General features: G+C 53.9%; 1 protein-coding gene across 1 annotated transcript in view; it reads right to left on the bottom strand.

Annotated features, from left to right (window-relative positions):
* Positions 1–9,815: 9,815 nt before the first annotated feature.
* Positions 9,816–22,311, bottom strand: part of SLC8A2 (solute carrier family 8 member A2) — a 30,425-nt gene continuing 17,929 nt past the window's right edge. Inside the window, exons 5-10 of the mRNA XM_032388043.1 lie at positions 19,146–19,249; positions 18,978–18,995; positions 17,402–17,526; positions 17,004–17,103; positions 13,030–13,308; positions 9,816–11,608 (exon numbers count right to left, since the gene is read on the bottom strand). Coding sequence (XP_032243934.1) covers positions 11,232–11,608; positions 13,030–13,308; positions 17,004–17,103; positions 17,402–17,526; positions 18,978–18,995; positions 19,146–19,249 — 1,003 coding nt within the window. The 3' untranslated portion in view covers positions 9,816–11,231. The remainder of the gene's footprint in view (positions 11,609–13,029; positions 13,309–17,003; positions 17,104–17,401; positions 17,527–18,977; positions 18,996–19,145; positions 19,250–22,311) is intronic.

The raw sequence follows: 22,311 nt of genomic DNA, 5'->3' as shown, positions 1-22,311 counted from the left end.
GCCCCCCTCTCCCCATCTAATTTTCTGTCTCCTTTGGTCTTTGTCTCTGCTTTGTTCCGCGCTCCCTCCTCTCTTCTGTTCCTCTTCCCCTCCAGTCCTGTGGTCCCTCCTCTCCTGACCCCAACTGCCCCTTTCAATCCATCATCCTTGACATTTCCTTCTCTCCACCTCCTGGGGAGAAAATTGCAGGCAGAGGGCAGGGGAGCAGAGAGGCCAACTATGGGGGGGGGGCAAGAGAGCCAGGGCCTGGAGAGACACTGAGACCTGGGAAGCCCATCCCTTCTCTCCCCCAGGCTTGAGTGCTGGGAAGGTCTCCATGACTTCAATCCTCAAGGGGACAGCAGGAAGCCCAGGAGGGGCCAGGAGCCAGCCCTTCCTTGTTCCCTGGAGGGACAGCCGGGCCTCCCTTCTTGGTGCCCATGCATTTTCCCACTGGACGGGGGAGACGGTAGGGCTGTGTGGGCTGTGGGTGTCCCACTTATGTCCCTGTGACCCAACAGCAGCTCCCCCACTGGCACCTGCACCCCCAGTGGATGCACGCTCTGGCTGAGGCAGGAAGTGGTAGGAGCCAAGCCCTGGAAGAAGGCCTCCTCATCAGCAGCCCAGAGTTAGTGGATAAACACCCCAGTTTCCTCACCCTGAGGTTGGGCACCCCAAAGAGGATTCTGCACCATCCCTGAGCGGTCCCAGCAGGGTTGAGACTCTGTTGCCCGCAGGGGGTGACCTGCTGATCAACACATCCTTAATGCTTTCCTTCCCTCCAGTGTCTCCTGGAATCACCTCCCAAATAAGCCACTTGCCTTCCATCCTTGCCTTGGGCTGGCTTCTGTGGAGCCCAGCCTCAGACGGTGGCCAAGCAGGGACTCAGTGGATAGGCACAGAGAGTGGGCAAGGGGAGGAGAGATCCCCTGTGAATCTTATCTGTCCATGTGGCTAGGCTATGGTGGCGCCCAGCTTAGATGTTACTTGTGAAGGTGTTTTTCAGATGAGACCAATATTTAAATCAGTTGACTCTAAGTAAAGCAGATAATCCTCCAAAAAGTGGGTGGGCCTCACCCAATCAGTTGAAGGCCTTTAGAGAAAAAGACCGACGTCCCATGAGAAGACAGTAAATCTACTTCCAGACTGCCTTTCAGCTTAGGAAGCAACATCACCGCTTCCCTGGGTCTCCAGCCTGCTGGCCTGCCCTGCAGACTTTGAACTCACCAGCCCTCACAGTCACATGAGCCAATTCTTTAAAATAAATCTATCTATGGATCCATCTATCCATCCTATTGGTTCCATTTCTCTGGAGAGGCCTCACTAATATACCTCCCAAGCCTACGATGCTGTGAGCATGTGAGACACAGCAAAGAAATGAAAAAGAACATAAGGGTTCAAGACGTGGGGTATGGGACGCCTGGGTGGCTCAGTTGGTTAAGCGACTGCCTTCGGCTCAGGTCATGATCCTGGAGTCCCGGGATCGAGTCCCGCATCGGGCTCCCTGCTCGGCAGGGAGTCTGCTTCTCCCTCTGACCCTCCCCCCTCTCATGCTCTCTATCTCATTCTCTCTCAAATAAATAAATAAAATCTTAAAAAAAAAAAAAAAGACGTGGGGTATATTCATGCACTGGACTATTATTTATCCATAAGAAGGAATAAAGTACAGATACCTGCTATAACATGGATGGACGATGGCTAAGTGAAAGAAGCCAGACATAACAGGCCACATATTGTAGGACTCCGTGTATATGAAATGTCCAGAATAGGCAAATCCATAGACACAGGGCTCTGATTAGTCGCTGCCAGGGCTGGGGGAGGGGAAGTGGGGAGTGACTGCTAATGGGTATGGGGTCTCCTTTTGGGGCGATGGAAAAGTTCTGGAACCAGATAGTGCTGATGGGTTACACAGCATTGTGGATGCACTAAAATGGCACTGAACCGTGCACTCGAAAATGGTTAAAACGGTGAATTTTACGTTATGTGTATTTTATCACAATCAAAAAGAAAGACGTTCAAGGGGCCGCCTGCGTGGCTCAGTCGGCTGGGCGTCCGACTCTTGATTTCAGCTCGGGTCCTGATCTCGGGGTCGTGGGATCGAGCCCAGAGTTGGGCTCTGCGCTGGGTGTGGAGCCTGCTTGGGATTCCCTCTCTCTCTCTCCCTCTGCCCCTCCCCCCTCTGTAATTAAAAGAAAGAAAGGGGTTCAAGATGTAGAGATACCCAGAAACTAAGAGACAAGAGGCAGTGGTGAGTTAGCTCTAAAGGTAGAGGATTCATTACCTTTAACTCCGCGCAGTTGCTGTTACAAATTAGCACCAGCTCAGGGGCTGAAAACAACACAGATTTATCCTCTCACAGTTCTGGAGGTCAACATTCCAAAGTCAGTGTCTGAGCCAAAATCAGGGTGTCAGCAGGGCTGCGCTCCCTCTGGAGGCTCGAGGGGAGAATCCGTTCCTTGCCTCTTCCGGCTTCCGGGGGCTTCTGGTCCAGCTTCCGGGGACTTCTGGCCCAGCTTCCGGGGGCTTGTGGCCACGTGACTCCAGTCTTGAAGGGCCAGCGTCGTCAGATCTCTCTGCCCCGTGCTCACATGCGCCCCCTCCTGTGTGTGTAGTATCCTCTCCCTCTTCAGGATGCCTGTGACTGCATTTAGGGCTGACCCGGGTCATCCAGAGTGATTGGCCCATCTCAAGACCCTTTATTTAATCCCACCTGCAGAATCCTTCCCTGTCCTATAAGGTAACATTCAACAGGTCCTGGGGATGAGGACACGGATTATCTTTGGGGGGCGGGGGGCTAGTATTCAGCCTACCACGAATGGCTGCCAACAAGTCCCCTCCTCCCTCTAGGCACGTGCTTCACCCATCAAGAGGCGGCTTCTACTTCCCTGCCCGCTGAAATCCTGTGAATTGCTTGTGGTAGACGTGACCCAGGGCACCTTGCAACCTGGTAGAGAAGTTGGTCTAACCGACTAGGGGAGGAGGGCGGCCAGATGGAGAAGTAAAGCGGCCCAGCCCCCAGGCAGCGCCCACTGCAATCCACAAGGGAGGGCATCTTGCACATTCCAGCCACGGCCGAGCTCCCAAATGAATGCAGCCACACGATGACCTCAGCCAACACGACATGGACCCGAAGAACCAATGTCAACACACAGAAATGTGAGAAATAATACAGCGTTGTTTCAAGCCACCAAATTTCAGGTGGCTTGTTCCTCTGCGATAGGTAACTGATGAAGACACACACACACACACACACAGACACACACACACGAGGGGTGGGGGGCTGACATTTGGAAACAGGTAAACGGGGAGTGAAGATACAGATCAAGGAAGCAAAGCAGAGAGACAGAGACGGAGAGAGAGGAGGAGAAGACAAGGCTTAAAAGAGAACTTTGGAAACAGAGAGAGGGGGAGAGAGAGCAGTGGAGAGACAAGAGGCAAAGAAATTGTCAGGAAGTTCAGGGGCTCGGAGCCCCCGCTAGGCTTTCAGCCCCCAGCCAGCACCAGCGTCAGCCACACGGTGCCTTACCTGCACTGCCAGCCTGGCTGAGCCTTCAGATCGCTGGAGCCTCAGCTGACATCTGACTGCCGTCATGGGACAGACCCCAAGCAAAGACGATCCAGGTCAACCCATAGAGCCCACGGGAACCAAGCCACCCACGGAACCGTGGGAGAGGATATGAACTCGTCCTTTCAGCCCCTAAGTCTTGGGGTGGTTTGCTCCGTAGCAACAGACATCCCGGACGGGGAGCTTGGAGGGTCAGGGACAGGTGTGGGTGAGGAGTGGGACCCGGGGCAGTTGAGGGGCGGGGTCTTAGGCAGCAGATTTATTTGGGGGAAACAGGCTAAGGACTTGGGGAGCGGTTTGGGAAGATGAGGCTGAGGAAATGTGGGTTTTGAGTTTGGGGAGGTTTGGGGGGTTGGGACCGGGTCTGGCTGGGGACCTTGATCTTGGAGCAGGTGACGCAAAGGGTCCGGGACCCTCTGGTGTTGATGTCAGTTTCACCCCGCACCCCTATTCTGATTGCTTAGAGCTTCTCAGCATCCACTCCACACGCTCCCTCAAACGTTTCTGCAGAAGAGATTGTTCATTGTCCCACTACATCCATTCACCTCACTTGTCCTGAAACATCCTTGGAGATTTTAAGCATCATGACTCAGGATAAAAACTACATTTTTTTTCCCCCAGCACCTCTCATAGCAAGACGTGGCCATGTGAGTCAGGTCTGGCCACCGAGATGCGGAAGGAAGTGATATGTGGCCTTCTTGGGCCACGGTGGATCTCAGACCTCTCCTTCCTGCCCCATCCTTCTGGTTGGAATGAGGCCACGGACGTGAGCCATCCTGAGCTAAAACGAGGAAGGCCATACTCTGGCTATGCTGGAGCAACAAGATAGAAGAAACCTGAGTTTTTATTGCCCCGGTGAAGTAGATTTGCCATACCAGATGCGGACTGTCACACGAGAGAGAGAAAGAAACTCTTACCTTATTTAAGCCATTATTAGTTTGGATCCCCGTTATTCACGTCTAAACCACATCTAACTACTATCAGTAAAAATATTACCAGTACAAGTACTTCCTTCTTTAACCAATTATCATCTCTATTTTACAGATGAAGAAACAAGCCCAGAGAGGTTAAGTAACTTGCTCAAGGTGGCACAGCCAGTTAGTGGTAGAGCTGGGATTGGAACCCAGGTCCTCTTACTTGAGGACCAACATATTTGAGTCTTTTAAGTCTTTAACTGATCTGAAAGTCCAGTGGATGTAACAGGCCCTCTCCTGGGAAAATGCTCCTGCATGTGCGGTTTGCACACAAGCTCAGAAATTTCCCGAAACCTGTCCACTGATCTCAGTACATGTAGATTCCAGCTTGAGAATCCTCATGCAGTCTATTCCCTCGGCACCTGTCTGTGGCCTTGGGTGCACACAGCAGAAGGTGACTGACTGATTCCACAGAAGCAGAGTGTATGTGTCAGCTTAGGCTGGGTGATGTCGCAGTAACAAACATCCCCCAAATCTCAGTTGAATGAAATAAAGATCTTTCTTTCTTTCTTTTTCTTTCTTTCTTTCTCTTTCTTTCTTTCTCTCTCTCTCTCTCTCCCTTCCTTCCTTCCTTCCTTTCATTCATTCATTCATAATCTCTATGTCCAACGTACAGCTCAAATCACGACCCCAAAATCAAGAGTCAACATGCCCTACTGATTGAGCCAGCCAGGTACCCCAGATTTATTTCTTGATCAAGCTACAAGCCCACGGCAAGTTGGCTGCATAACACCTTCACCCTAGAACCCCAGGCTGTTAAGAGTGGTCACTATGTACATTATAGCTCATCATGGCCAAAGAAGACGAGACATGGTAAAGCGTGCACTGGCATTGAAAGCTTCTACCCAGAAGGGCCACACATCACTTCTGCCCTCTTTCTTTAGCTGAGGCAAATCACTACTGAATTCAAAGGGCTGGGAATGCACAATGTTCCCACAGGGAAGGCAAACAGAATTTAGCGAATGTTAATACAATTCACTATATGGAACTTAAGGAAAAAGGTATGAGGGGCCCACGGAAGCACTGAGTGGCCTGGAGAACCAGGCATGAGGCTAAGGTTCCAGAAAGAGAGCCCCAAACCTCGGCCAGAATGGACCCAACAAGGAAGCCACCTCCATAGCCACGGGCGATCCGGATCTGAGTCTTGGATGTCCCAGTTTGCACCGCTGCTGGGACCGGGACATAACCTCGCCTGCCCACCTCCCCAACACTGATGCTGCCTCTGTGTCCGTGCCCCTTCTTGCAACCAGCGAGTCAGAGGGTGCCGGTGTGACACCATCCTCACCAGCTACATGGATCCCCTACGGAGCCTCCTTTTGCAAGGCGCTCCTTTGGAATTGAGGACTCCTGCTGGTGAGTCTCTTTGGGGGGATCTAAGTCATGCGACTGTGCCCTAACTATAAAGAAGGCTGGGAAGGTCAGTTCCATGGCTCCTTTCTGGAGGATACAAACTTTCAAGGCTGGAAACGTCCCCACACATAGTGCATTTAGTGGCCAGAAATACGAGAAGTTTCCACTATGTGCTCACATCACTGAGGTCCAGGGAGAGATGGGAGTTGGCACTAGGCTTCGGCAAGCCTCTGTATTCGTTCCCTGTTGCTCTTGTAACACATTACCACCAGCTTAGGGGCTTCAAACAACACACACTTCTTTCCCTACAGTTCAGGAGGCCAGAAATCCAACATCAAGGGGATGGCCGCTCATTCCCGAGGCTCTAGGGGAGAAGCCGGTCCCTTGCCTTCTTCAGTTTCCAGAAGTGCCTGAGCTCCTCAGCTTGTGGCCCTTCCCGGGTAACTCCAACCTCTGCTTCCCCTGTCACACGTCCTGCTGCGTTCACCCCCTCCCCCTTTCTGAAGACCCTTGTGGTGGCACTTAGGGCCCACGCAGATAATCCAGTGTAATGTTCCCTCATAAGACGAGCTTAATCACATTGGTGACGTCCCTCTGCGCAGAAAGGAACATATCCACAGGTTCTGAGGATTAGCAAGGGGACCTGTTGGGGGGCCATTAGTCAGCTTACCACAGCGCGGCTTAATGGAACGCATCCAAGGGTTGTCTGTCCTAGGGACTCCTGTAGAGCCCTAGAGTGAGGTCAGGGCATTCACCCCCCCACACCTCCCACTGGCCCGGCCCCCGCCCCATGGGTGTGGGTCAGTTTGCATGTCTATACCAGGGCCACAGCTTTTGTGGGGTGACCCTCTCCATGTGGCCATACTTTCCAGCTTCTGGAAGTCACTGCCCCCCGCCCCCCGCCCCGTCCCCCAGGCTGGGGGCGTTACTAGCTCTCAGCTCTGCTAGCCCCAGAGTCCTGCACCATCCCTTGTCCTTTTCCCTTCACCCTGCTTGCTTAGATCAGCCCCAGTGCCCCAGTTCCCTGCCACCTGTGTCCTGCTACAGAGTCTTTCCACTCACAGGTCCCAAGCTGACCGCCACCTCTTGCACTGTTTGCAATGTGTCCCCCACTGCCCTGAGAGCCGGACGAGAGCAGGGCCAAGGGAGATTTTGGTCACCACAGTGGCCCCAGCATAGTGCCAGGCACAGATCAGGCACGTACTGGATAAAGGGAATTAAAGAACGTGGGGGCTAGAGTGAGTGGAAGGGATATTCCCCATTTCTTCTCCCCTGGGTTTGGGTTTTAGGAACCGAGACTCAGGTGGCAAAGCAGGTGTAGAGGGAGTCTGCATTTCTCTGTCCTTCTGGGGCTGTTCTAGGACGGCCATTGTGGTGCGTGCGTGCGTGCGTGCGTGCGTGTACGTGTGTGCATGTGCATGTGAGTGGGGAGGGGAGGGAGAGAGGAGGGGGAGAGAGAGAGAATATGAACTATAAAAGTAAGCAAGCTGGAAATATCTAGAAAGTATAACTCTTCCATCTATTGAGCTCTTACTATGTGCTAGGTATTATTCTAAAAATATATATCATTCGATAGAACCCTGCACCATTAGTCCCCATTATTCTTGTTCTTGTCCCCATTTTCCAGATGAGGGAACTGAGGCACAAAGAAAGGAAATCATTGTGCTATTGCTTCCTGCCATGACAAGTAATTGAAATCACTCCCAAGCTGACTCCCTTGGAACTCCTAGCATCCAGGGAAGAATCGTGACTTTGGTGTGGGACGGTCCTCATCTCATCCACGTCCCAAGCTCTGGATGTGCTCTCTTTGAAGCTGAGATCTTACTCATCTTCCTGAGGCCAGGCTCACCCATTTCCTTACCTCTACACCACTGTCCTTCTTCAACCTGGTAAGACAGAGTTGTCCTTGTCCCATTGGGCACTCTGGACCTCATCCTCTTCCATCCCTGCCCTTCCTAGCCATGAGACTTTGGGCAAGTTGCTTTCCCTCTCTGAGCCTGTTTCCACACCTGTAGAAGGGGGGCGATCCTTAGGAGGGACTATATGCTCTGCCTCAGTTTCCCCGACTTCTACTCCCTCCTCCGTCTAGATCAGCCTGACCCCTTCCCCACACCCTCCACCAAACTGCTCTTGTCAAGTCCTAAATCCCAAAGTTGCTTCCAGCTGCTCATCTTCCTCCACCTTTCAATCCTGTCAACCGCACCCTCATTCTGGAAACTCTCTTCTCTGGGCTTCAGGTGTCCCAGTCTCCTGGTTTCCCACCTACCTTTCCGGCGTGTCCTTCTCCATCGGCAGGTCTCCCATGTTCCTTGTGCCCCACCCCCTCCGTGGCTTGGTAACACCGCATTGCCAACAGATGCCAAATCTCTGTCAAGCACATCCCCCTCTCCTGAGTTCCAGGTGTCCCCTGGATGTCTCCCCTCCCTGACATCTCCTCTGGATGTCCCATAGGCTTCACCCTCAGCATGTACTCACCTGAGTCCAGCATGTTCTCCAAACCTGTTCTCCCTACTTATCCCCACCTTCATTCCCCAAACCCAGGAGAGACCTCACTGCTTCTGCCAGACATTGTCCACACTGACTCCCTCCCCGTCCCCCACCCCCAATTACCGGATCCACTCTCCACCCTTCTCCCTCCAGCTCTGCGTCCTAGAAGGGTGACCTATATGCACCAACTATTAACCTCTGGCTTCCGGTTGAATTCAGCCAATGGGAGGCACCAGCAGGAGCCTGGTGGGTGGGAGGAGAGTCAGGTTGGGGTGTTCACTGTCCAGCCCCCTTCTCTCTTCAGTGTGGGTCGTCGGTGCCCATACTCATGGCCTTCACTATACCTACAGCTTCAAGTCTCAACAGCTTCAGGTAACTGTCAGCTCACACCTTCAGGCCGGGGGTGGTAACTGGTCCCTCTACTGCCGGCCCCGAGGTCCTGCGACTTCTCCCGGCTTGTCTTCCTTGACCTTGCCCACCCCTTAATCCCTTAATAGCCCCTTCTTTAAACTTTCCCTGGCGACTCCCTTTGCGTGCGCCACTTCTTTCCTGCTAGGGCCCTGCCTGCACGCTCTCCCTGAACCCCCTCATCCAGCCTGATCCATTATCTTCTAAACCATCCCCTTCGTGCTGTCCCCCTTCCACCGCCATCTCCTTACTCCAGGACCCCTCTGCTGCCCCAGCCTCCTCCCTGATCTCGCAGCCTCCAGCCTCACAGGCAGCCAGAAGGAAAGTTTGAAAATGTAAATCAGACATCAACTGCCTGGCCCCTCTTTAAAACCCTTCCAAAGCTCCCCTTTGGTTTTGGGATAAATTCTAAGCTCCTTAGAGGGGCTGATAAGGTCTCTTGAGCTCGCTCCACTCCCCATCCCCATGCACCCCATACCCCATTCATGCTAACCACTGGCAGGAGTATGAAAAAGCCAGTAACTCACAAGTCTGCACACCTTTACATAGGCTGTGCCCTTTTCCTGGTGAAGCAAGCGCGCGCGCGCGCGCACACACACACACACACACACACACACACTCGCTTCAGGAAACTCCCATCAACCCCAGCTCCTCTGATAGGCAAATCTGGGTCCTCCTCTTTTGTGTTCCCAGGATGCCCAGTGAAAAGGAAGAGTTTGTGGCTGGTGGAATGGGGGCGTGGCTAGGAAAGCTCCCGGGTGAGGCGTGGGGGCGTGGCTAGGGAAAACTGGGTGGTCGGTGGGGGCGTGGCTAGGGAAAGCTCCCGGGCGCGGCGTAGGGGCGTAGCTAGGGAAAACTGGGTGGTGAATAGGGGCGTGGCTATGGGAAGCAAGTGTGGACTTTCAGTGTGGCTGGTGCATGTGGGTGTCCTGCAGAGGACTGGGGGCATGGAAAAACCCAGAGTACCTGGTCTGTTCCACAGTTGCCCAAGTCTCAGTCAGAGACTTCATTAGCTCCCTCCTCTAGAATCCCAACTGCTGACGGGAAGGCTGTTTTTCAGGCAGAATTTCAAATTTATATGGCAACTTTTACAGAAATCACAGAGAAGACACAGCGACTGGTGCTGATGAGCTAGGAGTAGAGAAAGGGGAGTGGGTAACAGGTCTGGGATGTTGGGGTGATGCACAACAGGACGATAGAACGCTAAAAACCTGTGGGAAGCAGGGTGTTATGGGGGTTGTAGGGTGATCCTCAGGGTCCCAAGCAGAGGGCAGCACTCCGCACACCCCAAGTGTGTCCTTTGGGCAGGAAACAACAGTAAGAAAATGCAGATGGCCTACCAACAGATGGGTGGCCTCCAAAGTTAAAAATGCCCACCCAGACCCCCTGGCCCCAGTCCCACCCTCCCACCCACCCCTGCTCCCCATCAGGCAGAGATGTGGCAGCATTTGCTGGCTTGTAGCCTTGGTCCTCTGGGACCCTCGGTCTCCTCTTCGAGGGCCCTGCCCGGATTGGCTGGCACTGAGGGCAAAATGAGCCTTCTAGATTGTCAGGGGAGATGGCTGGACTCCCTTTGATTCCTGGCCTCCTCCCCAAAGCCAATTCTCATGGCTGGGGGGAGTCTGCTGCCCTCACAAAAGGAAAGTCTGTCACCCCCTTTCCCCAAGACATGCACCCTCCCGCGTCCCCCCTCCCCCAAACACACTATATATACACACAGCCCCCCCCTTCCAAGGCGTGGCTGGGCTCTCAGAGGTAGTGGAGGCAAGTGGGGGCACTGGAATGTGAGAAGTTGCAGGTTCAAATGTGCCTCCTCCAGCTCTGAAACCCCAAACTTCTCCCCTCCCTTCTCCAAGCCTCGAGAATTAGTATCCTCCCAAGGGCCTGAGTGGAGAAATCAGGGAAGGTGTGGCCCCCTTATGCACGCACCTACCTGTTCCTCCGCCCCACCCCGGGGGGCTGAACAGAGCTCCCTGAGGGTTGGGGAGAAGGGCTGAGAGCGGGGACATCCTGGGATGGATCAGCCTCCTTCAAAGGTCCCCCAGGGAGGGCTAGGTTCTGAGACCCTGGGGCACAGGTCCCTGGTGGTGGTGGTGGGGGGATCCTCTAGAGGAAGGGGGTCGTAAGGGATAGGGAAAGGCTGGGTGTCTAGGGAGACCGATGGTAGATTCTCTAGAAGGTCACTGGGTAGGGGGCGGTTCTCTAGGGAGGGGCCTCGAGGTGAAAATGTCCCCAGGGGTGTGGACAGTGACTAACAGGGATGGGCTGCAGTTGCGGGTACCTCGGGGAGACTCCCGAAGGGAAGGGAGGAGGATGTCAGTGGGGACTGAGGGCGGGGCTATCAGTTCCCGGGAGGAAGGGAGGCTGAGTCCCAGGAGAGGAGGCTGAATCTCTGGAGGACAAAGGAGACGCGGGTCCAGAGCAGGGGCAGCCGAGTCTCGGGGGCGGGGGCGGGGGGCGGGAGGGGGCTAGAAGCCCCGGATGTGGCAGTAAGCCTCGAGGCTGGCGAAGAGGATGTAGAGGAACCAGAGGCCCAGGAAGAGCGCGGTGGTGGCGAGCTTGGGGCCGCGCGGGCCGCCCAGCTCGCCCCCGATGTGCGGCCGGCGCCGGTACAGCAGCACGGCGATGCCCACGAAGGCGAAGACGGTGAAGAGCGTGACGGAGAAGGCCAGCGTGCCGGTGCGCACCTCGAACGGGCGGCCCTGCACCGCCCAGTACACGGCGGCCACCGACCAGGCCACGCCCAGGCCCAGGAACACGTTCACGGCGTTGGAGCCCGTCACGTTGCCGATGGACGCGTCCGCGCACTGGTCCTGCAGCGCCGCCACCTTGCTGGCGAACGTGTCTGCGTGGGCAGAGACACGGCGGTCAGAGGGTCCCCGCGGGTCCCCGCCGCCTGCTCTCCGTAAGACCCGACGCCACCCCCATGCCCCCGACGAGCCAGACCGCGCCGTGTGCCCTCCCCGCCTCCCGCTGCTGCAGCTCTGCACCTGCGGCCTTGACCCCACCCAAGAGGCCAAGCGGCTCACCGTCCCTACGCCTGCTCTCTACAGAACCAGCTGCCTGCTTTCTATGGAACTCGCTGCCTGCTTTCTAGGTCTGCATGCAGTGGTATCCACTACCTACTTTGCGTGGCATCCGCTGCCTGCTTCCTGTGGACTCGCTGCCTGATTTGGGGGGAGAGGGGGGCCCAGTCTCTGCATTCTATGGGGCCTGCCGCCTACTTTCTCTGGGACTCACTGCTTTCCATAGGAATCAATCTCCGCATCGCATGAACCCACCGCCTACTTTTGTATTGGCCCAATCCTCCCATTGCCACCTGGCTGGACAAAATATGTGTTAGGTTCCATGCGCACGTGATCCTGTTCCTGTCAATTCTCCCCCGTGGTTTCTGTCAAGCATACAGCCTGGTTTCTATGGCCTCTGCCCACTTTTGAACATCTTGCTAATAACTCAGATCTCTGGTACGGAGCGCGGGCATCAGGGAACCATTCACAGTAGTCTACGGGACCGCCGCCTGCTTTCTAGGTCTACAGCGCCACCACCCGACTGGTGAACACATCCATGTGGGAAAAAAAGGTGTCAGGCTCCCCACATCTGGTCTTCCCACTCCTGTAAGAATTTCTGTCTGGGCCCCCTGGTCTCTAAGGGACCCTCTCTCAGGTTTATTTGGGAAGAGGGGGATCATGGACATTGCGTTTCCATGGGACATACACTACAGGCTTCGAGGCCCCGCTATCTTATTTCTGTGGCACTCCCGCCTCCAACATCTAGTTTCAACTCTGCCCGCTCATCTTAGTTAAAGCTTTGAGACTCACTGGCCTCGTTCCTGTCATGGCCACCAACATGGTTCGATGGAATCTTCCACGTGGTTTCTCGAGGGGAAGGTAATTAATCTTGTTTCTTTGGCACCCACTGATTGGTACCTATGAAGTCCCCACCTTATTTCTGTGGGACCCCTCTCCTTTCTCTTCAGTGCCCCGCCTTCTTTCTATGGAATCCATCGTCTGGTTTCTACATCTCCCACCAGCTTAGTTCTATGGGACATTACGCCCGGTTGCTTTTGGGGAGGATTCAGTCTGTATATTGAATCTACAGACCCCCGCCGCCTAGTTTCTGTTATGTTCCATCATCATATCTCTAGGGGACCCACCATATGGGTTCTGTGTGACTCCACCACCTGATATCTGCAGAACCTTTCTTTTAGGCTCTACTGTTGGACTTCTCTGAGACTCTACCCGGACAAGCAGTCTCCCAGGGGGTTACCGGGGATGGAGGTGCCCAGGGCCACGAAGACTACAGCGTTGACAGAGTCCTTGAGCCCAACGGTGCAGCCAAAGTGGGAGGCCAGGTCCCCAATGAGCGCGGTGAGCAGGCCAATGACCAGGATGCAGACGCCGAAGCAGGCCCAGCCGTGGCAGTACTCGGTGGGGGGCACACAGGCGAATAGCACCTTCCAGAACACCGTCAGGAAGTGCATGACGTAGTCAAAGCAGGAAGGCAGCCGTTCCTCCCGGGACCCGTCCTCCTCCTCCTCCTCGTCCCCTGTGGGCACACGACCCAGCTGGGGCACACACCCATGCCTCCTTCTTCCTCACCTACAGATCCCTCCCATTTTGTGCAATTTCCAGGCAGTGAGTTTCCTGAAGCGAATTGCTTTCCCAGAATCCCTTGCAGCTAGGAGAATGTACGGGCCCAGATAAAAATACTCGCTTTTCCAGAATTCCTTGAAGATAGAGGCTACGTGCCCAGCTAAAAATATCTGGCTTGCTAGGATCCCTTGCTGTTAGGGGTGGCCATCTCCCTAGCTAAAAACAATCTTCTTCTCAGAAGCCTTTACAACTACCATCTACATACAGCCATTTCTGGAGCTAGAAATACTGACTTGCTCTGATTCACTGCAGCTAACCGTAGCCACGTAGTCAGCTAACGGGGCTTACTGTCCCAGAATCCTTTGCAGCTAGAGCGCCAGCCAGATACCTAGCTAACATTATTCACGTTCCCAGAATCCCTTCGGGCTAGCAACAGCCATGTCCTCAGATAAAATATTCACTTTCCTGGAATTCCTTGCAGCTAGTGGCAGTCCTGTCCTCAGCTAAATACTTGCTTTCCCACACTCCCTTGCAGCAGTGGCCATGTGACCCAGTCTGGCAATGAGACCTAAACAGAGGGTTTCCGGAAGGCTCCGGCTTTCCTGACACAGGCACCGTGTTACGGATCTGTTTCTCTGAACCTTGTCAGGGATGCCTCACTCACCATTAGAGTTGTCTGTGCCACGTATTGTGACGGAATTTGACCTGCTTTCGACTTGTAACAGGAAAGCACAGATGAAATGTTTTGTCTACCTTGCCCTAAACTGAGAAGCATAAAGTGATGAATGAGAAGTAGTGAACGACTCCAGTGACCAAGCACTACATCTGGAAGGATGCCGATAAGAAACAGTGTAACCCTCCTTGCTTCCCTGCTTCCTCTTTCTGCCTGCCTGGAACGCGAACTTGACACCTGGAGGTGCGGCAGCCATCTTGCAACCATGAGGGCAAACAGCTGAAAGTGGGAAAGAGAAATTAAGAAGAAGCCCGGGCATTTAAGGATGTTACTGAGCTGCCAACTCTTTATCGCCTCCTATGGATTTCTTGGTTCTGTGAGAAAAAGAAACTCGAGTGTGCTTAAGCCACTGTGGTTGAGTTTTCTGGTGTTTGCTGCTGAATGCATTCCTAATTGGCCACAGTGAGACAAGGCCAAAGTCAGAGTGGGGAGAACACACTCTTGGGAGGGAAGGGGCTGCTTTCATTGCATCTCTTGGGGGCTTTCCCTGCTCTGCTTCAAATCCTGCCTTGGTTTCCTACTGCCCTTAGACCCAGGCCCACACTCCTGCGCTTGGCATTTGAGAACCCGCAGGCTCTGGCCTTTGCTTACTTCTCTGGCCTTTCCCATCAGGGGAGGCTCTTCTTCAGCCTTTCCCATGGAGGGAGCCTCATGATTATGTCTGTGGCTCTGGGGCTACCTCTCTGGTGTCAAACCTTGGATCTGCTGTGTGATCTTGAATCAGTGTCCTAACCTCTCTGAGCTTCCAGATGCCTATCTGAGAAATGGGAGGAGGAACTGGACCAGCCTCAAGAGAAGGCCGTGATGACTACATGAGTGAGGCCACAGAAAGTACTCTGCGTGCAGCCTGGCCCACCTCCAGTGTGACGGTTATTGTTTGAAGGCCCCTTCTAGTGCCTGGGGAGATTCACTGATGCTCCAAACCAAGGCCACCCTGCAAAGAGCTTACAGTTGAGGCAGGGAGGTAAAGGATATAATACAAGAGCACCTCTACATGCCAGACGGGACATGATTCACCCTCCAAGGGGCTGAGAACTGCCCTTCTCTGGCAGCGCCTCAAGCAGCTTTGGGCTCACAGCAAGGATGGAAAGGCATTTGTTGAACAAAGTGCAAAATGATCACACACTGAACAAGCTACTTGGGAAACATCTGTTAAGTGAGGTCATACAGGAAATGGACTTCCAAGCTCCCTGGCACTCCACTGTCCCCATCATCACTGTCACCATCAGGATGATTACTTACCACTGGTATGGTTCCCCCACCCCCCTCACTCCTTCCTCCGATCTAATCAGTTGCTCTCTACAGACCCACTGGCTGACTCACGTTGGCCCTCCGTAACCACCGTCTCACACCCTCCCCTCTTCCCTAAGCCCAGAGGGAGGGCCGTGGCTCCCCAGCATTCTTGGACAGAAGCTCCAATTCCTCAGCACATCGTCACGCCCCACCCCAGCCTCTCCTTCTTCCTCCCACGGGCTCCCTCTGGCACCTGGAGCTTCCCCCATTGAGAATGCTCCACGGGCCCCCATGCACCAAAATGACACCCAAGCTCCCTATTGGAGCCTACGAGGACCTGCATGGTCTGGACTCTGCCCACCTCCAGCTTCATCCCATGCTGCTTCTTCATGCCCGAAACTAGTCACCACCACGCCCCCCCAAATGTGCCATGACCCAGCAGACTTCCAGACTCTGGACTTGGTTTTCCCTCTGCCTGGAACACCTCCCTGTCTTCTCCCTCCCCCTGGCTAACTCCTATTCCAATTTGAAGACTCGGCTCAGGAGCCTCCTCCTCCAGGGAGTCCTCCATGACCTTTGAGCTGGGTCAACACCCTATCTGGGCTCCTGCAGCAACATCGGGTCCCCTGTCCCAGCGCTGCCTGCTTTGGGTTGTCACTGTCTTGTGACAGGTCTGTCTCCCCAGCTGGACTGTGAGCTCTGTGAGAACAAGGACCAATCGGTCATGGTTATCTCTTTGTCCCCAGCACTGTCCTACACAGGGCTGAGTCAAGAGAATCCCTCAGAAATAGATATTGAAAGGATGTGGCTTCAGAGGGAGACACTACTTCGTTTCTATTAGACCTCTGAGCTGGTGTCCGCAGCTCTGCTACCTGGTATTTTTCCATCTCCGAAGCCTGGTTTCTTTCCATCCCACTGAGCAACCACAATTCCTGGTGTATTTTCAGCTCCTACCAGGTAGGCCTCCTAGAAGGAAACCTGATGTATAAAGGACAGAAGCCTTGAGCTCCACCTCAGCTCTTTCTGAATTCCCTGTGGGACTTCAGGCCAGTCCCTCCTCTGCCTCTGGGCCTCAGTTTCCCCAATCCGTATCACAAAGTGCCGATCAATGTTGATCTCCAGGATTGAGCCTGTGAATCCAAGTGTCATGGTGTCTCTGGCCACAGGGGGGCAGTGTGGGCCTGCCTGAGACCTAAGGAGGGTGAACCGCACAGGTGGGAGAGAGCTGGGTGCCCTGGTGACTGTCTCCATGGCAACAGAGGAGCCCAGGCTGTCTGGGGAGGCCAAGACTTTTAACCTGGTCCCACCCTGCGGCTGTCTGATGAGAAAGCCCCGCCCGACCGCTCCCCCACCGGCCCTCTGGGCTGTCTCTCTGTCTCCCTGTCTCTCGCTCTGGCCTTCTGCCATTTAGGGACTTCACCCTCTACATTTCTCATGCTCTCTCCACATCTCTGTCTTTCTCCATGATTCTCTGTGCATCTCTCTTTGTGTGTCTGTCTCTCCTGTTTGTATCCGTTCCTTATCTTTTCCTCTGTCTTTCCGTTTCTTTGTGTCTTTCTTGTTCTCTTTCTCTTCTCTATCGTGCTGTCCTTCTCTTCTCGTCCCTCTTTCTCTCTCTTCCTCGCCATTCCCCTGTCTCTCCATCCCTCTCTCTCTCTCCTTTCTCCTCCCTCCCCACTTACCTGCGCTCACCGTAACGGCCTCTAAAAACTGTTCTCTCCAGGAATGGGTCCCAATCACCAAAGCCAAGTTGGTTTTCTTGATGAGTTTATCCACCGTGTTCTGAGGATAAAAGGGTGCGGGAGAAATCATTGCCCGTGACCACCTCAGGGCACCCCGAGGCTCCCTGCAGAACACTGGGGTTGGGGCTCACAGCCCATGCTCAGGGGTCCCCAACCCCCCACAGCCAGGTTCACAGCAAGAAGGGAAAAAGGGAGTGCTGCTGTCCATGGTGCTAGCACAGGGATGGGAGGATGGTCTCGCACATTTGACCACCCCTCCCTTATGACCTTCATAGCTGATTCCTCCTGGACCCTCCCCAAGGAAATGACTCCAGGAAGCTGGGGTCTCAGAAAGTCACCTTAAAATCATATGACTCCTCGATGATGACCTCCAGCCTGCAGTTTTCCCCAAGAACTGGCTTGCCCATCTCCGCTATCCTCCGAGCCTCCTCCTCCTCGGCTGTCAGCTTCCTGTCCCCATCCCCTGCAGCATGAAGGATGGGAGTTAGACTCCAGGGAGGCCCGCCTCACTGGGCCCATGATGCCCTTGCTACCTGTTCCCACTGAGAAAGAAAACTGTCTGCTGTCCTCTGGGAAGCCTCCTTGGTGGCATGCTCCCAGCCTGCCCCAGTGTCCCATCTGACCACCGTCTTCCCCAACCAAAGACCCAGCTGGTCCATGAAGTTCAGCTGGTGGGCTCTGGGCTTCATATGGAAGGAGCTGTGTGACCTGGGGCAATGCCTTGGACTCTCTCTGCCTCAGTGTTCATATCTGTAAAACAGGCAAAATGACAGTAGCTACCTCATGGGTGGTTGTGAGGGTTAAAGAAGTTAATTCATGTGCAGTGCTTAGCACAGTGCCTGGTGCACAATAAATAATCCAAAATGGTATTTCCTTTGTTAAAAGTACCACCATCATCATTATCATCACCACCCTTGTGGGAGGAGGCCTTGTCTCTACATCCAAGCTCTGAAAAACATCCTGGAGTGTGTCTGAGGTGGTAAGGAAAGAGGGGATTCCCAATTTCAGTACAGACCCACCCATAGCTCACTTATCTCCCCGAAGCATGTTGGTCCTTGGGTCCAAGCCCAGCATCAACTTAACCCTAACTCTCAGTGGAAAGCCACCCCCACCAGGAACACTCAGAAAACTCTGCCAGCAATGATTTTTATTGTGTTAAGCTGTTGGGATTAGGGGGCCTATTTGTTACAGAAGCTCCTATTACTTACCCTAATACGATCTTCCATCTGACCCTAATCCTAACCCCAAACCCCAATTCTGATCTCAGCTCCAAAACTACTCTGTCCCTTATCTTCGAGCCACTGCCCCCACCCCCACCCCCAATCTCTGACCCTGGCCCCAATTTGAATGGTAAGTCCCCCAAACTCACCTTAAACCCCCACCTAGGTTTTGACCTAAATCTGACCCCAATTCTAATCTGACCCCACCATAAACCCAGATGGGATCCTGACTTACCATTCCCTCAATCTTAACTACAAACAAAACACGATCTTGGGGCACCTGGGTGGCTCAATTGGTTGAGTATCTGACTTTTGATTTCAGCTTAGGTCATGATCTCAGGGTCGTGAGATGAAGTCCCACACTGAGCTCTACCCTGGGCGTGGAGCCTGCCTAAGATTCTCTCCCTCTCTCTCTGCCCCTCCCCACCAATCATGTGCTCTCTCTCCCTCCTCTCACTCAAAAACAAACAAAAACATGATCTTGGTCTCCAAACCCCCAACTGTAACTCCAAACTCAATGGGCCCTACCAACTCTGACGTCAGTTCCAACCCTCACCCAGCCCCGAATCTGCCTTTATCTCACTTCTAACTTGCCTCAAACGTAACCTGGAAGGGTAGCTTGAGGCCACGACCCTCCCCTGAGACCTCCCTCCCATGTCGCTGTCCAGTCAAGCCCAGCGGTAACTCCACTCACCTTGATTGAGCAGCAGAGCTGGGGAGAGAGAGAATAGAGAGAAGGTGAGATTGCTTCCCTGGGAAGCTCAGATCCATGAGCCCGAAGGAGCACCCACTAATGGAGCCTCCAAGGGTCCTCCCACCCTGAACCCCTTACCTCTCCCACAGCCCACCCATCACCCCTCACCTGAAATCCCTCGCTTAAGCCACTGCGGCTGGCCCAGCTCGATGAAGAAATTATCTTTTTTCTCATATTCCTCGTCATCAACTATCTTTACCTGAAGAGTTTTCCTGAGGGGGGGGGGAGGAAGAGCACCCAGCATAAGCCCCCTCCCCAAATTGCCAGATAACTCACCCATTAGCCCATTTTTTTAGCACCCCTCCATCCCAGGCTCCCTAATCTCAGTTAATCCTCACAACTGCCCCCACAGGAAGGCTCTCTATCATCCCTGCTTGACAGAAACATGCCCAGAAACAGCTAAGGAAGCTGAGGTTTATTAAATAGCAACCTGAAGTGTCCTGACAAAACCAAAGTTAGGGTAGGTCCTTCCTCTGCTCAAAATGTTCATATGGCTCCTATCTCAGCCAAAATAAAAACCAAAGTCCTTACAAAGGCCAACAAGGCCCCATGCCATGTGGCCCTTTTTCCCTTTCTGGCCCCCTGCCCCACGCCCCCTTACTCACACACTCCAGCTACACTGGCCTCCTCACTGTTCCTTGAACATGCTAGGCCTGCTTGTGCCTCAGGGCCTTTGCACTGGCTGTTCTGTCCACCTAGAACACTCTTCCCCAGGCTCATTCCCTCAGTTTCTCTGGATCTCTGTTCAAATTAATTTCTCATTGAAGCTCACTCCCACCACTTTCTTAATTTTGAAATCCACCCCTGCCTGGACCCCAGCATGCCCGGCCCCCTTACTCTGCTCTATATCTTCTTTGTTCCATATCACCTTCTAACATACCACCTAATGTGTTTATTTGGTTTGTGGTTTGCCATTTGCCTCTTCACATTAAGATATAAGTTCCACCAGGGCGGTGACCTTTGTTCATTTACATTCTTTGCTGTATCCCCAATGCATAGAGCAGTGCCTGGCACATAATATGCCTTCTAGAAACATTTGTTAACTCTAAGCCTTCAGCTCAGGAGACGCTCTGCTTCCTGCCCTCTGTCCTGACCACGTTCTGAGGGTTAACTGAGTGCTAATTGATTTTGTCAGCATCCCCACTGCTTTGGTAACAGGGAGGGGGGTGACTAGGGAGGAACAGCCAAACATTATTTTTGCCCTCCAGGCACACAACCCACCCCCCTCACTCACAAAGACCCACAACCCCAGAAAGACCACAGCCCTGCCACTAGCAGCTCTCTCAGTGGTAGGAACCTTGCGGCCTGGCCCCAGAACCCAGAAACACAAACACCCAGCCCACACAGTCACCCAGCAGAGGAAGCTCAGCCAATCACACCGCCCACACCCACACACCATCGCACCCCGCAGCCATTCCCTATGCAGTGGCAAAATCACACAGACCAGATGCCTGTTAGCACAACACCCCCACCACAGCCTCGCGACTTCGCCAACCTGCAAAGCCCCATTGTGGTACCATGTAGACTCTCTTTCCTTATATCTCCCTCATTAAGCTTCTTGCTGTCTGTTTATTTTTATTCCCTTCAGTCTCTCTCTTTCTCTCTCCATCTCTGACCCTCTCTGTCTCAGGCTCTTCCCCAGCTCTCTGCCTTTCTTCATCTGTGTTCTTCTCTCCCCATCTCAGTCTCTCGGTGTCCATAGGATGGAATAACCGAAGTCAACGCAACTCAGTCAAGAGGCTCTCAATCATACAGTCTCTCAATGGACCCATCTCAACACACAAACGCAAAGGACACAGCGACACCCATACAAAGACAGATGCACACAAGACAGTCATGTGGGGACATATGCCCACCTCCGCCCTCACCCCGTCCTGGTCTCAGGATATTTTAAATTTTCTGTGGGTGAAAAGAAATCGCCGCCCCCAACCTCAGTTGTGGGCTGGGAGCTGTCCACGGTGCTGGAACACCGTGGCAAGAAGCAGGGTCTCCGGAGACATTCTTCTCACACACCCTGACACGCAGACAGCTGCCGACCTGGTGACACGCTGACAAGGTGATACGCACACATCTCCGACACTCACTCTCTCCCAGACACGCAGTGATCCGCCGGCATGCGGTGACTGCGTGCCAACTGGCACCCTGACAGGCGTGCCCTCAGGGGACCCAGGGAGGAGAAACCCAACTGGCAGGGGACAGCAAGAGGGACTCGAGCTAGACAAAGGCAGGACTTCCTGAGATCAAAGGAAGCAGCCTTTCTCCCCAGTCTGACTCCCTCATGCCTGCCCTCCCTGTTTCCTGGAAACCCCACTCTCCCGCCCTCCGCAGCCTCTGATCTCGAACCAGTCTCCTTTGCATCCTGTCTCTTGTGCCTCTCTCTGACCCAAACTCTTTTCTCTCTGTCTCATCAAGAGGACCTCTCCTTCCCTGAGTCCCACTGAGTTTCTCTCAGTAAGAAGGTCTCTCTCTTTCTTCCCTGAATCTCGCTTCCCTTCAGGCTTCCTGGATCGTAGCTTCTCAATCTCTCTGGCTCCCTCTCTCCACATATTTCTCAGTTTCCTTCTCCCTTTGTATCAAAGTTTCTGTCTTTCTCTAACTCTGTGCCTCTGTCTCTCCGTCTCTCTCTCTCTCTCATTCTCTCCCCACCACCCCATCTCTGGGCATCTCTCCTCCACCTCGGTGTTGATCCTACCTGGGGCCGCCCCTCCAGCCGGGCTGCTTCCAAGCACCTCTAATTAGCGCCTGCCCGGGAGAGGAAGGATGTGTTTCCCTAAACTTAGCTAATTAGCCTCCTGTTCTCTGTCATCTGAAGCCACAGCTGGAAGCTTGGGCGGGGGCGAGGGTGGGGGCGGGGGCAGAGGGCGTCCCAGCCTGGGGAAGCCCTTTGGGGGAGGAGACGGCCTGTGGGGTCGCAGCAGCAGGAGGGAAGCGGGTTAGACTACAGGAAGGACCAGAATGAGCAGAAAGACAACTTTCCCCCATTCCCCCTGCCTCTTGAATGTGAGAAGGGGGTCTGGGATGGTGCCCACAGCCCTCAGCCCAAGTTCTCAGCTCAAGCCAGACAGAGAGAGAGATGGAAAGGTAAGGAGAGTCCATAACTGAAATATAACCCGAGTCAGAGAGCTAGACAATGAGGGCCGAGATCTAGAGATTAACAGAGACCCAAAGAGAGACTGCCAGGAGCGAGAGACGCGGAGACGCGAAGGGAGGGATGGAGAGGCGGGGAGAGCAGTGAGAAGCTGAGCGGAGGCCAAGGCACAGAGGCAGGGAGGAG

Source organism: Phoca vitulina, unplaced genomic scaffold, assembly GCF_004348235.1.
Source record: "Phoca vitulina isolate PV1807 unplaced genomic scaffold, GSC_HSeal_1.0 scaffold52, whole genome shotgun sequence".
Lineage (NCBI taxonomy): Eukaryota > Metazoa > Chordata > Mammalia > Carnivora > Phocidae > Phoca > Phoca vitulina.
This window is presented reverse-complemented; position numbering and strand designations above follow the sequence as displayed.